The 13,996-nt window shown below is 44.9% G+C and overlaps 1 protein-coding gene across 1 annotated transcript in view; it reads left to right on the top strand.

Annotated features, from left to right (window-relative positions):
* Positions 1 to 13,811, top strand: part of ACE2 (angiotensin converting enzyme 2) — a 38,712-nt gene extending 24,901 nt beyond the window's left edge. Inside the window, exons 11-18 of the mRNA XM_045886058.3 lie at positions 887 to 985; positions 1,698 to 1,820; positions 2,702 to 2,874; positions 4,124 to 4,182; positions 7,476 to 7,576; positions 8,896 to 9,012; positions 10,850 to 11,044; positions 12,797 to 13,811. Of these exons, the coding sequence (XP_045742014.1) occupies positions 887 to 985; positions 1,698 to 1,820; positions 2,702 to 2,874; positions 4,124 to 4,182; positions 7,476 to 7,576; positions 8,896 to 9,012; positions 10,850 to 11,044; positions 12,797 to 12,905 (976 nt within the window). The 3' untranslated portion in view covers positions 12,906 to 13,811. The remainder of the gene's footprint in view (positions 1 to 886; positions 986 to 1,697; positions 1,821 to 2,701; positions 2,875 to 4,123; positions 4,183 to 7,475; positions 7,577 to 8,895; positions 9,013 to 10,849; positions 11,045 to 12,796) is intronic.
* The last annotated feature ends 185 nt before the right edge of the window (positions 13,812 to 13,996 follow it).

Raw genomic sequence — 13,996 nt, 5'->3', positions numbered from 1 at the left:
CAGATGTTTTCCTTGACTTCAAAGAACTTTTAGTCTATGGAGGGATGTGGAAAATGAAACCATGGCAATGTGTTCTGTTATGGGAGTGTATGGGGATCCATGAGCATCCAAGGCAAGATCAAAAGCCCAATCTGATGGGTCAGATGAGGAAAGGCATCCAAATTAAGCTCTGAGAGAGAGGTGAGAGTTAACCAGGTGTATGTAGAGGGAAACAGAGAATTCCAGGCTAGTGAGAGGCTGGCACTTTTGGGCAACAGATAGTAACGCTTTCAATAGTTTCAGCACTACATTCTTCATGCCTGGGACACACAGGTATGAAATAAATGGGTTTGGGATGGAAGAATTACAAAAGAAGACAGGAAGGAAAGAAGAGACAGCCCCGCCCTCTAGGAGCTCCAATGTCCAGGGCCAAGAAGAAGATGTGTATGAATAATTGTAAAACAGAGAGAGAAATGCCAAAAGAGCACAACTAGGGAAGGCTAAGGGAGCTGGAGGGGTTCACTGTGCTGGCAGGTGGGTGGGCTCAGGGGCAGGCCCCACAGAGGAGGGGGCACTCCAGCTAGCTTTGAAGAATAAGATGTCAATGTTACAAAATTCTGTCTGCCAGGAACACATGGAATGTGGTACCAGAGAGGGATTATTAAGATTTTCACTGTACATTTTTGGCCATGGGATGCACTTTATTAAATTAGTGTTTTGAAGATGCAGCTGTTTTCCAGTGGTATATTCTGGATGAATTAAAAAAGGAAGAGATAACCACAGAAGGGCTCTATTCTGTAATTTTTTACACTGTTTCTATTTCACCTGACAACCAGTTCCAGTAAAATGCCATTGGCTGACAAAACCATGTTAACTGCCTCTAACCTATCTGCTTTTTTCCCCAAAGGCGAGACTTAGTCGGGGTGGTGGAACCCTTGCCCCATGATGAAACATACTGTGACCCTGCATCTCTGTTCCATGTTGCTAATGATTACTCATTCATCAGGTAAATGACAGTTGTCTTCTCACTGTTTAACCCCCAGGGTTTGTGGACAGCTGTGCTAATGGCAAAGAAATAGGGATCTATGAAGTAATGACTATAATTTCTCTTTCTCTTTCTACCCTCCTTCCCCCTACAACCTCAAAACAGATCATCAATTTTAATTCAATTTAACTCAACATGATTTATTGGGTCCAATAAAACTTATGTGAGATCTTTTCTCTACCATGAAGGAATTTATAGAATCCTTGGGGGAAATAAAATTATCTTTGTCTTCTTGTTACTGGCAGTGCTCAGAGTGATGGTAATAGAGTATTTTTAATCTGAAGTCCAAAAACCTATGTTCTTCACCTATTAGCCCCAGATCTTGAGTTTGCTGAACCTCAGTTTCTTTATTTGGAAGGTGGAAATAATATTGTTAGCCTGCCATAGGGATCAATTGGCATTATTTATATGAAAGGGCCATAAATATGGAAAGCACAATACAAATGTGAACTAACATTTAACAAAGTAATACTGCCTTTTTAATCAGCTGATACATAAATACAAGTAGGTTATGATGAGTCTGCAGGATTCATATTTGGGTCTTTCTGGAGAAAGAGGTTGGACTAGTATCTCTTTGGTTACTAGAGCCTCAGAATTTAAACATATGCCCCAATCTGTGAGTCTAGCACAGTAACTAAACACGGGACTGCTCTCTTGTTTGTCTATTTTACAGATACTATACAAGGACCATTTATCAATTCCAGTTTCAAGAAGCCCTTTGTCAAATAGCTAAACATAAAGGTCCCCTACACAAATGTGATATCTCCAATTCCAATGAAGCCGGGCAGAAGCTGCTGTAAGAAATACTTCAAGGGGCCCCTGGGTGGCTCAGTCGGTTGAGCGTCCCATTCTCGGTTTTGGCTCGGGTTGTGATCTCAGGGTAGTGGGGTTGAGCCCCGCTTCCGGCTCCAAGTTCAACAGGGAGTCTGCTTAAAGATTCTCTCCCTCTGCCCCTCCTCCCACCCTCTCTCTCTCTCTCAGATAAATAGGTGAAGCTCAAAAAAAAATTTTTTTTTTCAAAAAAGAAATATTTCAAAGATGTTGAATATTTCAAAATGTTGAACCTCTCCTGCTATCCAATATTACTCATTTCCATGCCTAGGTGTCCTTGTTCTAAAAAGAAATTTCTAGGGGCGCCTGGCTGGCTCAGTCATTAAGCGTCTGCCTTCGGCTCAGGTCATGATCCCAGGGTCCTGGGATCGAGCCCCGCATCGGGCTCCCTGCTCCGTGGGAAGCCTGCTTCTCCCTCTCCCACTCCCCCTGCTTGTGTTCCTTCTCTCGCTGTGTCTCTCTGTCAAATAAATAAATAAAATCTTTTTTTAAAAAAAGAAATTTCTATAAAATTTGATTTCCTTGTTCTAAAAAGAAAAATTTTGAACTCAAAATGTCCTCATCCACAAATTAATGGTTTATTTTATGGTCACACAGGAACCTAGACCATGTGATGGCTGGACAGTCTATCTCCTCTCCATGTCATAACTACAGAGCTCCCTTTATAGTCATTAGAAGGAAAGGGATTGAAGGATGAATACATCCATTAACCCACCTGATTTTCTTATCTGCCAGGAGCAAACTTAGCTAAGCCAAAGAGGAGAAACCATAGATCGTAGTGTAAATATGTGTACATCTGGAATTCCTCAAAAAGCCCTGAACCCACCCTCCCCTTTTTTCATGTAGCCAAATGCTGAAACTTGGAAGATCAAAACCCTGGACCTTAGCATTGTATAATGTTGTAGGAGCAAAGAATATGGATGTAAGACCACTGCTCAACTACTTTGATCCTTTGTTTACCTGGCTGAAAGAGCAGAACAGGAATTCTTTTGTGGGTTGGAACACTGACTGGAGTCCATGTGAGTACATTGAGTTGACACATTTCAAATGCCTCCCTTTCTGCTTCCCCTAGTCTCCTCTGGCCCATCTCATGGAGCTATGACACAGCTGTGTATATTGTCCCTCTGTGTAGACCCTGCTTCTGACTGGCTATGGTGACTGCTGCCATTTTATTGGGGAGGAAACAAATTTGTTAAGCACCTACTATGTATCAAGCATGATGAAAACTACACACACACACACACACACACACAGTTTTCTCTCTCAAGTCTGCTTTATTAGCCCCATATTTAAAAATAAAAGCGTATAACACTCCCCAACCCACTGCACTCAAATCCTGCTCTTCAAAGACAATTTTTTAAAAATCAATTTTAATGCTATTGCCTCTTCTTTCTGGCAGTCACATATTTCTGAACATTTTATTTATACAATTTCTTTATTGGTCAGTTTTAGGGATGCACTTCTGCCTACTCTCCCACCTCCCTTTCTCATCTCTCAATAAAGTTTTAACATTTTTTACAAGAAGTTAACAGTATTTATATCATAATGCCTGAAGAGCCAAGTAATATACTATTTTAAACACTTTCCTATGTGGCTCTTTGTTTGTCCTGGAGTTTCTACTGCCTTATTTCTTTTAATGTCTAATTTGCTATTATTGTTGCATTTATCTTTTCCAGGTATTCCAACATACCTATTCTTTTCAGCCTCATTTTTTCCTAAAGACTTCCTTCTTAGAGTCCTACATTCTTCTGTCTCAATCTGACCACAGTTTTCATCCTGAGTCATCCATCTTTTTGCTGCTTTCCTGGGTTGAATCCATTGCTGCCTGGATTCCATGCCTTCTTTCTTGGATCACCTCTTGTTTTGCTGCAGCAGAGACTCCAAGTGACTTTCTAAGCAAGAGCATGTGGGGTAGGAGGGTCAACTGTGTCCCACAGTGGCTTTAACCATACCTTAACTTTCATTCCCCTTGTTTTCAGTCTGATATCTTCTTCCCACCCCCAGCTGTACTCGAATCCCAAGCCTCTCTGGGACTCTGTGGGACTTTTGGGGTCTGTACTGCCTCTGCATACACATTAGGCCATGGCTTTCTGACCCCCCCCACCCCCCCGGCTCCATTACTTCTCATTTTCCAAAAGTGTATGTATTTATACCTGTTAAAAAATTCCTTTACTATCACTTTGGTGGGATCTTGGGAGGGGAAGGAAATAAATGCACATGGTCAATCTGTCATCTGTAACCAACAGTCTATGATTTCTCTTTAATCAGATGCTGACCAAAGCATTAAAGTGAGGATAAGCCTAAAATCAGCTCTTGGAGAAAAAGCAGTGAGTATTCTGGACAGTGTGTCCGTTACTTCTTTTTTTTTTTTTTTTAAGTTTTATTTATTTATTTGAGAGAGAGCACATGCAGAGGGACAGAGGGAGAGGGAGAAGAAGAGAAGCTGATTCCCTGCTGAGTGTGGAGTCTGCCACTGGGGCTCGATCTCATGACCCTGAGATAATGACCTGAGCCGGATGCTTAACCTACTGAGCCGCCCAGGCGCCCCCGTCCTTTACTTCTTAATGCACTCCCTTAAATGGGACAAATAAGCCCATTCCAGTGTGTTCTAAAAGAAGACAGGCCACATGTTTCTCTTAAAAACTACAAGCTCCAGATTCTGGCTCTTGGGCTTTTTTTTTTTTTTCAGTAACACGTTCTTTATTGGATTGGTGATGTCTACTTTTTCCTTGTTACTTTCAAGTGCTATGAAGATCAATGAGAAAACATCCGATCTTAAATATCAAGTGTCCACCCTTTTTTAAAAATAATTTTTAAAAAATTTTATTTATTTGAGAGAGAGCGAGAGAGCACAAGCAGGGGGAGTGGCAGACGGAGAGGGAGAAGCAGGCTCCCCACTGAGCAGGGATGCTGGCTCAATCCCAGGACCCTGGGATCATGACCCGAACGGAAGTCAGAAGCTTAATGGACTGAGCCACCCAGGCACCCCAAGTGTCCATCATCTTAATTCACTCTTATCACCATTACTTGTATTTGAGGAAGAGGACAAGGTTATGTTTTGAGAGATTGTTTTTAGAAGTACTGTAGATAGTTTTGCTTTGTTTTGTTTTAGTCAATCATCCATATCCTGGAAGCTTGTTGAAAATGCAGAATCTTAGGCCCCAGCCCTGGACCTGCTTAAGCCAAATCTGCATTTTCACAAGCCCCCAGCTGGTTTGTATACACTAGACTGGGAAGCTCTGATTTACAACAAGATTTCTCAAACCTGGCTGCACCCTGGAGTCTGGAGTCGTATGGGATGTTTAAAAAATATTAAAGCTCGAGTCCCACTTCCAGAGATTCTATTGCTCTACTAGACACCTGTCTCAGGCTAGCCAGGCTGAAGAAGCAGTGGCTTTGGGAAAGAGGAGAGGACTGGGCAGCCCCAGGCAGATGGGGAGCACAGGAGGCCGTGTAGGATGAGAGGACAGCCTGGGACGGTTGGATGGAGCGGCCCTGGGCGCAACAGAAAATTGTGATTTGCACTGGATAGAGCCGAAGATTACATTTCGACCCCCTTCTGTTTCCTGCCAAGTTAAATATTGCCTAAGGCTCCACGGTAGTTACAGCGTCATTTTCCTAGCTAAGTAAGACAGCTAAACATAGATAACACAGTAGGAGTGAAAAAGGAAGCTTTTTTTTTTTTTATTCTTATGTTAATCCCCATACATTACATCATTAGTTTTAGATGAAGTGTTCCATGAAAAAGGAAGCTTTAAGAAAGAAATAATAAAAATGAAGGCGCATCCCTTCCCAAATCTTAAGCGTTCAGATTTCCAGTTCTTCACCATCATTGAATGTCTGTGGGATTATTTCTCTTATCTTTATATTAGTGCTTCCTTGGCCCAATACATTTTAGTTCCTTTAAAGGATCCAGCAGATCAGGATCCTTTTCAGTTATCTGGTTTTCTTGACGTCTGTCCCCATGTTCTCTTTCCCTGCAGTGAGGGATTGGTAAATGGTCTTCAGAGGGGTTGGTCTTCAGAGGGTTGGTCTTCAGAGGGGTTGGCCGCTCTGAGGCCCCTTAGCAGAGTAGCAGACTGCTTTGCTGGGGCCGGCCTCCTGCTTTAGCACCCCCGGCGCATCCAGGCCAGAATCTCGGCCCAGGTCAACCTGTTGTATGGCAAAGTCCAGCTGGATCTTTGGCATGGTTTTGTGAACCCAACCTTTACTTTTTTTTAAAATTTTATTTTATGTTATGTTAATCACCATACATTACATCATTAGTTTTTTTTTTTTTTAAGATTTTTTATTTATTTATCTGAGAGAGAGAATGGGAGACAGAGAGCATGAGAGGGGGAGGATGAGAGGGAGAAGCAGACTCCCTGCCGAGCAGGGAGCCTGATGCGGGACTCGATCCAGGGACTCCAGGATCATGACCTGAGCTGAAGGCAGTCGCTTAACCAACTGAGCCACCCAGGCGCCCCCATCATTAGTTTTTGATGTAGTGTTCCATGATTCATTGTTTGCCTTGCTTTTTTTTTTTAATATGGAAATAGTAACCAGAATATTCACAGTAGCGATATTAATAACATTATTAGTACTCTTAAAGCAGCTTTTTTTTTGCCAAACCTGAGTGGTATCAAGCTGAGGTTAATGTAACAAATCTTCTGTGAAACCTTGTCATTGTTTTTTCTAAAAGGGAAAGGAGAGAGGCAAAATTTGTGCCATTCATTGATTTCTACTGCCAGCTACTGGAGGAAAGAGTGAATGCTTTTTTACTCTTTTAGCAAATGTTCAGACTATGCAAATACGCCAGCTGTTTGTTTAGCACCGCAAAACAAGAACAAATTACCTTGTCGACAAACAGTTATTTTTTCCTTCGAACCTCAAGTTTCTTTTTCTTGTACACTTGTACATATCTGAGAACTTACTATATACACAGTAAAAGCTCTGCATCTTTGCCTGCGATACCTGGATTTTTTTTTCTTTTTTAAACTTATTTTTTTCTTTCCACTATAATTAACATACAGTGTTATATTCGTCTCAGGTGTACAATACATGGACATTTTAACTAAAACCCACAACTCGCACGGCTCCCATCCATAAAGCTGCCCTCAGGATGTTTATTTTGGCTCCTCTCAAACCGAAAAGGATCCATGAACATGGTCCTTAAAGCACAGGTGCCACCTGGGAGCTTGTTACACATGCAAATCCTCCGGTCCCATGCCAGACCTTCTGAATTAAAAACTCAGGAGGGTAGGGCCCACTCTTCAGTGGTTTGACCAGCCCTCCGGGGGATGCTGGTGCCCACACAAGTTGGAGGTCACTGACCTAATGAATAGCAAGATTCTCCAGAGTATTAGAAAATGTAAAAATAATGCTTCTGGAGGGCGCCTGGGTGGCTCAGATGGTTGAGCGTCTGCCTTCGGTTCAGGTCATGATCCCAGCGTCCTGGGATCGAGTCCCGCATCGGGCTCCCTGCTCCTTGGGAGCCTGCTTCTCCCTCTGCCTCTCTCTCTCTCTGTCTCTCATGAATAAATAAATAAAATCTTTAAAAAAAAATAATGCTTCTGGAATATCAGGTTTTGAATGTATCCCATGATCCCTACTGAGCAGTGTTTTTCTTTTGAATTTGCAGTACAAATGGAATGACAATGAGATGTACTTGTTCCGGTCATCTATTGCATATGCCATGAGAGAGTATTTTTCAAAAGTCAAAAACCAGATGATCCCTTTTGTGTGAGTTACTCTAAACAGTATTTCTCTTTCTCTTGGGCCCGAAAAGATATTGTGCTTAAACTTTTATGCAAGTAAAATTAAGAAAAACCTCCTAATGACTCTGGAACTACTCTGATATCCTGAAATTTGGGCCATTCTCTTTAGGGAGGACTGTGACTTACTTGACTTATAGATTGCAAGAGCACTGTTCTCTTTCCCCGTCTCCTCCCTTCTCCTCTCCCTCCTCTTTTCCTCTCCCTTTCCCTCCACCAAATGTTTCCTCTACCCTCAGCACTGAAAGGAAAAGACAGACATCTCTGCCTTCACTGTACTTGCCTTTAATGTGTATTTCATGTGTGGATTACAATCAGCAAAATATGTTAAGTGAAATATACTAGAATGAGATGGTGACAAGTTCAAGGGAGAAAAATACCACAGATGGGGGGGCTAGGGAGTGCTGGTGTGTCTACAGTTCGGCTTTAACTGCAATAGTCAGAAAAGGCCTCATGAATCCTTGAGCAAACATCTGAAGCAAGGAGAGCACCAGCAAAGCAGACAAGGGGAAGGTAGGTAGCAGGTGGAAAGATTCTGAGGAACGAAGATCCTCCACCTGTTGAAGGAACAGCAAGGAGGCCAGTGGGGCTGGAGCAGTTAGCTCATAGAGGACAAGTAGGAGATGTGGTCAGGGCGGTAGTGGGGCGTGGGGGTAGGAGGGGGAGAAGAACGTTCTCCTGGGCCTCGCAAGCATTCCAAGGACGTTGGCTTTCTTCTGAGTGAGAAGGGCTGGGAGCCACAGGATCTGCCTTAGGTTTTGTCAGGATCCCTGTGGCAGCTGGGAGAGGCCAGTCTTGTCACCTTGTTGGTAAAGCCCACTCCTTACCCCCTCCCCCCGCTGTGGGTGTAACGCGATGGGTTTTGCCTTGTGGGACTGGGGTGGAGGAACGCACCACCTCTGTTCATGGTACTGAGCCGTCGCCGCCCGCCACGGTGTTTATCACAATCCTGGGGCACCCATGGTTCCTCGCTGGTTCTTCAGCTGCCTTCAGTTCGAAATTTTTCTATCATTGAAAGAAAATGGGGTTCATCTAGGGGGCAGAACGGATAGCACCAATAGTGTGTTATTCCAACTTGTGTCCTTGAGTTCATGTGCTTTGGGAAATGTCGAGGATGTGGGGACAATCACATTCCTTCCATTGTTCGCCCTATCCCATGTCTCTCGCCTTCACCCTGTGACTCCCCCCCCAGCTCCGCTCCCACCCCCTTTTCACTGGCAGGGGGAGCCCCCATTCTCTTTGCTGTGTCGTCCGTGCCACAAGGGAAGATGTTTCTTTTCTCTGCAGGGAGGATAACGTGTGGGTGAACGATTTGAAACCCAGAATCTCCTTTACCTTCTTTGTCACTTTACCTGGAAATGTGTCTGATATCATTCCTAGAGCTGACGTGGAAGAGGCCATCAGGTGATTTTACTTTCAAACAAGCTCTCTAAGGGGGAGGGAGGCTGATGAATGCACCCACGACAAGGGCTTGTGGTTTAGTGTGCTCTGTGTGCCGGGCACTGTTCTGAGTCCTTTTTCAGCTTAAAGACTGGGGTTTTAATTCCAGAAGGATCTCTCTTGATTTGGGCTCCTCTGTACGCAGGCTCTTAAACAGTTATTGGAGTATAAGTAGTTGATTTGGGAGGTGATCTCCAGAAGCTCTGAGAAAGAAAAGTGCACAGGGGCAGAGGATGGAAGGAAGATCATAAATGACATGTTATCGAGCAAGGGACCGCCGTGAGCAACTAGAGCTCCATGGTGCCAGGGAATTCTGGGACACTGAGCACATCATGCACCTGAACTGTCCATCCGCGCTGGGGTATTTACCCGCCGCCTCCCACCAGCCATTGGTTGCGAAGTGCTGGCTGGTGCCATGGCTTCCCCGGCAGTTCTGGTGTGCAGGCCGGGCAGCCCCTTGTGGCCTGAGAATGCTCTCGGGCAAAGGCAGCACGTACTGGCTGAAGAAGGTCTGGCCTGCACGCATACAGAATGGTAAATGCAGAAGGGACATGGACACGTATTGCCAGCATTTGTTGTAGGGACTCGGATGAAGGAATCGTTTCAGTAACCAGAGTCAGAAACGAGGTGGGCAAGAATAGGATTCCTTAGCTGTCGCTTGGCCTCGACACTAGGAGAGGGACTTACTGTGGGCAGTGAGCATCTAGAAGGAACGATTGGCCCAAGGTGCCTCGTCTGTTTCCCCAAACAGTGAGAAAGAACAGATCGAGGACACTAAAAAAAGGCTTAAGATACCTGCTGCTATGGGGGAGCCCGCTAGGTGGCCCTCTTGAGCTGCTGTTCATCTCTGGAAGCAAATCCAAGACCTGCCGGGCAGAGTGGGCCTGGAAAATCTGGCTTAGTTGGGGTGTACAACCCACCCACATCCAGAGACTTCACCGTCGGCCTCCAAATGACTTGTTTCTGTCCTGGGGAAAAGTGGCAGCTGAGATCAGCATTAAAGAGCCCAGCCCTCCTTGTGAGCTGCGGGGGGTCCCAAATCTCCCGTTTCCAGAATGACTTGAGACAAATTCAGGCTGAGGTTACATGGCTAATTCTGCTCTGACAGATCTCCCTCTCTCCTTTTGACCTCCTGACCTGTACTACACCCAAGGGTAGGAGGATGGGCTGCCAGACCCTTGGGCTTTCAATTCAGAATATTCTCAATTTCCCTAGTTTTGGTTTTTAAAATCCCCTCCATCCTTTTTTGCTCTCTAAAATTTAGCCATATCCCATCCCCAGTGCTGGAGAAATTGGCAAAGACCCCTCTCCTGCGTTCCTCCCCTGCCTCCAAAGGTCAATCACTTTTATTTGGAAACTACAACCGTCAAGACTTGGGTATAGGACCTGGGTTGATTTGTAGAAGAGATGGACCCAATTGTCCTTTTCTGTTATCTGATATAAAGTCATTGTACACCTACTCTGACAGAAGGGAAATTCTTGCCAAATACGCTGACTTTGCCTTTACAACACAGCAGTCATGGATGAACAAACACCAGCCAGTTGCATGTTTCCACACTTGCAAACCAATTTTCCAAGGAAGCCGTTGCCAGACCTAATCTAGGCTACAAGATATGAAAGGTGCCTAATTGTCAGATCTCGTACCTTTCATGGGACCTGTCTATCGCCTTTGATTTCATCGCTACTTGAGGTGTACAGTCTTAGGCTAAGGCTTATCAAATCCTTTCGGGAGCAAAGATGTAAGAAGTAAATAATTACACACAATTCTGTTTTGCCTAAGTGTTTTTGCTTTTGGGAATAGGATGTCCCGGGGCCGTATCAATGATGCTTTCCGCCTGGATGACAAGAGCCTGGAGTTTCTGGGGATTCAGCCAACACTGGGACCCCCTTACCAGCCACCTGTCACCATATGGCTGATTGTTTTTGGGGTCGTGATGGGAGTGGTGGTGGTTGGCATTGTCCTGCTCATCTTCTCCGGGATCAGAAATCGAAGGAAGTAAGTGACCCTTCCTAGACTTACCTTATCTTAAAACAGAAAGGTTTAGGGAAAACTAACTGGAAAATTTGCAGCAAGTGGTAGGTTGTATAAGCCAATTACTTTTTTGGACAATTTTGCACCTAAATATTCTGATGCATCCCCTAGAAATTTCCCAGATTTTGTCAGCACTTTGCCTTCCTAGCTGGCGTGCAATGTTCAGCCTAGGGCTTTCGAGTGAGCCCGGGGAAACTCCATCCTGGCTACAGTGTCCTTTCCCTACTGCCGGGAGGTCCTGCAAACTCGGGGAGGGGAGGCAGGCAGGCTCAGGGGATTATCCGCACTCCTAGTCTTCCTTGGTCTAGAAGTGACCCCGGAGACTGGCTCAGTGATGGTTGGCACTGTAAAACCATTCTAGAATGAGCTCTGCGATTCGCCTCAAACTGCCACCCTTCCATCATCTTCATTCCCCCTCAGGTGGCCCATGCTCCCTGTCATCTCCGTAGCTCAGGGGCCACAGTGCCCTCTCATGTGTTCTTGAATGGAAGATCCAAGTCCAGTGAGGATTTAAATCGCCAGAGACCTGATTTATAATCTTGCTCTGCCACTAGATGGTTTTTCTGACCTTGAGAAATCACTGGCTTTCATTAGGCTTATGTAATTAATGTTAATAATATTTTGTAGCACCTACCAAAACTGTGCACACTGCAGGTTGCCTAAACGTGTTCATGATGGAATTTTGACATGCCCTGGTCTATTTTGCTCAGTTCTTCACTGTGGAGATTTTTAGTTCCCTAAAATAGCTTCAGTTAAGAAAATTAGGCCTTGAATGGAATACATTCATATGGTTAGAATTATAAAAACTCCAAAGGATACCCAGAATCTTCTTGCCACCCTTTGCCTCCAAGTTCCCTTCCCAAAGCCAACAACAATTATCAGTTTCTCAGAGACCTGTCTGCGGTTGGAGGGTCTGCGTTTTTAGTAAGGCCACCCTCAGGTGATTTGTATGCACATGATGGTTTGAGAAGCATTCTTCCTTTGCACATGAGCTACTTGGGGAACCTCCTTCATGCCGCATGCTGGCTACCCTGCTCAGTACTTGGACGCATTAATAGTCTCAGCAAACATATGATGTCAATATGTAATTATCTAATTATCTTCATGTATGTACCAAACTGAGCTTCAGAGAGACCAAGTCACTCTCTCAAACTGACACGGCTTGTCAGTAACAGCTTGGGATCCACAGCCGGTCTGCAAACCTGGTGGTTGTGCGACAGAGCTGTCCTGCTCTGGTCTGGACACTTGGGAAGCTGATCATTTAGTAGGGAAGCTCTTTAAAAAGGAGGCACTTGGCTAAATGACCACTTCGTTTCTAAGTGACCACTTGGTTTCTATAAAGAATAATCCTGGCTACTATTTGTGGAGGCTTGCGTGCCAGGTACCGTGAGTGCTCTGCCAGCACCATCTCCTGGACTTGGCAGACCCGCCATCGTTTTCCAAATAGGCAAACTGAGGAACAGAAGTGCGCTCTCTCTGACCCTGGAGCAGATACCCTAAGCAGCCTCCCACGCTCTGCCAGCCTTCCCACCAACCAATCGTGGGGCAAAAGGAGGGAATCTCATGCTCTCTAGGGGTTCCCAGTCCATCGGGAGGGGATAGATTCACCAACGAGCGATTTGATGCTGAGGTGTCAGAAGCCTGGGCCAGTGGGGTCCAAGGGAGGCCAGGTCCTTCAGCAACGCTATACCAAGGTGACTTCGCTTTATTTAACAGGAACGATCCAGCCAGAAGTGAAGAAAATCCTTATGCCTCCGTGAATTTGAGTAAAGGAGAAAATAATCCAGGATTCCAAAATGTTGGTGCTGTTCAGACTTCATTTTAGGAAAACCTGTTTGATTTCCTCTTGAGGTGATTTTATTGCATGCAAATGTTAATTTTATGGTACAGATAATAGGAGATTATAAAGCTGTCATTAGATATCAAAACTATGGCTCTGGTCAGGAAAATTTACCCCAAGAAGACATGCCTGAGGAGAGGGCATCTTCACTGGCTTTCAGTATTTATTTCTGCCTCGAGATTTCACTTCTGTTCATGTTTGAGAGTAATAGAGAAAAATGTGTCTTTGGCCTCACCGGCTGTTCGGGGTAATGGAAGTGGAAATGTCTGTTGCCTGGCTGGAGTGGAAAGAGAAAAGAGGGATATATGGTGGGAGCAAGTGGGGCCTTCTATGGAGCCCAGATGGATCGCTTTTAAGGACCGTCTCTGTGAAATGGCGGAACTGCAGGGAGCGAGAATGGCACACGCTGTTCACTTAAAGTCAAGTGTAAAAGATGGCACGCTCTTTCACATTAAGTTAATCTAAGTACTATAGTGATTTGCCCACAGCGGTGAGTGGACTGGATCATGCCTTCTTCGGGATGACAGGTCTAAAGAAGAGAGGAGAATCCAGAGAGCTGTTCACAGATGTTGCCTTTTCACTTCCATCCATGCTTGATCATCATCTCCCTGACAACGTAAGACTAGCCCCAGGGGCCTCCTGGGACCTGCCCCCCCAGAGCACACCTGATAGAAACTCACTTCTGTTGTTCTCCATGGAGTGACTAGAAACCTCAACTGAATGTCCTCCCTGGAAGTGGGTACCCAATCTCTTAAATCTTGTATTCACCCACAATGCCTGAGTAGTGCTGAGCACAAAGCAGACAGTCAATAAATACTGACTAGATTCACACTCCTAAGGTCTCACGTGTACTTACGTGCTGGGGCTTCGGGGATTCTGTCTGCTTGTCACTTCCACGGACAAAGTTGCTGTCTGACTGCCTGGGACACTTGACCTCTCAAATGTCTTGGAATGTGTCCCAATTTCTTAAATTGCTTTAGTGTACAAAGTGGCTCTAAGATCAGTCTAAAGAGGGGTGTGTAAGATTGTTGACACTGTCCAGTTAGGAACCAAGCCTAACACTCCTTTTGTAGACC

This window comes from Mirounga angustirostris, unplaced genomic scaffold (assembly GCF_029215605.1).
Source record: "Mirounga angustirostris isolate CCGP_5_RB_7025 unplaced genomic scaffold, mMirAng1.0.hap1 SCAF_11, whole genome shotgun sequence".
NCBI lineage: Eukaryota > Metazoa > Chordata > Mammalia > Carnivora > Phocidae > Mirounga > Mirounga angustirostris.
Note: the sequence above shows the minus strand (reverse complement) of the source record. Positions and strands in the feature narration are given on the sequence as shown.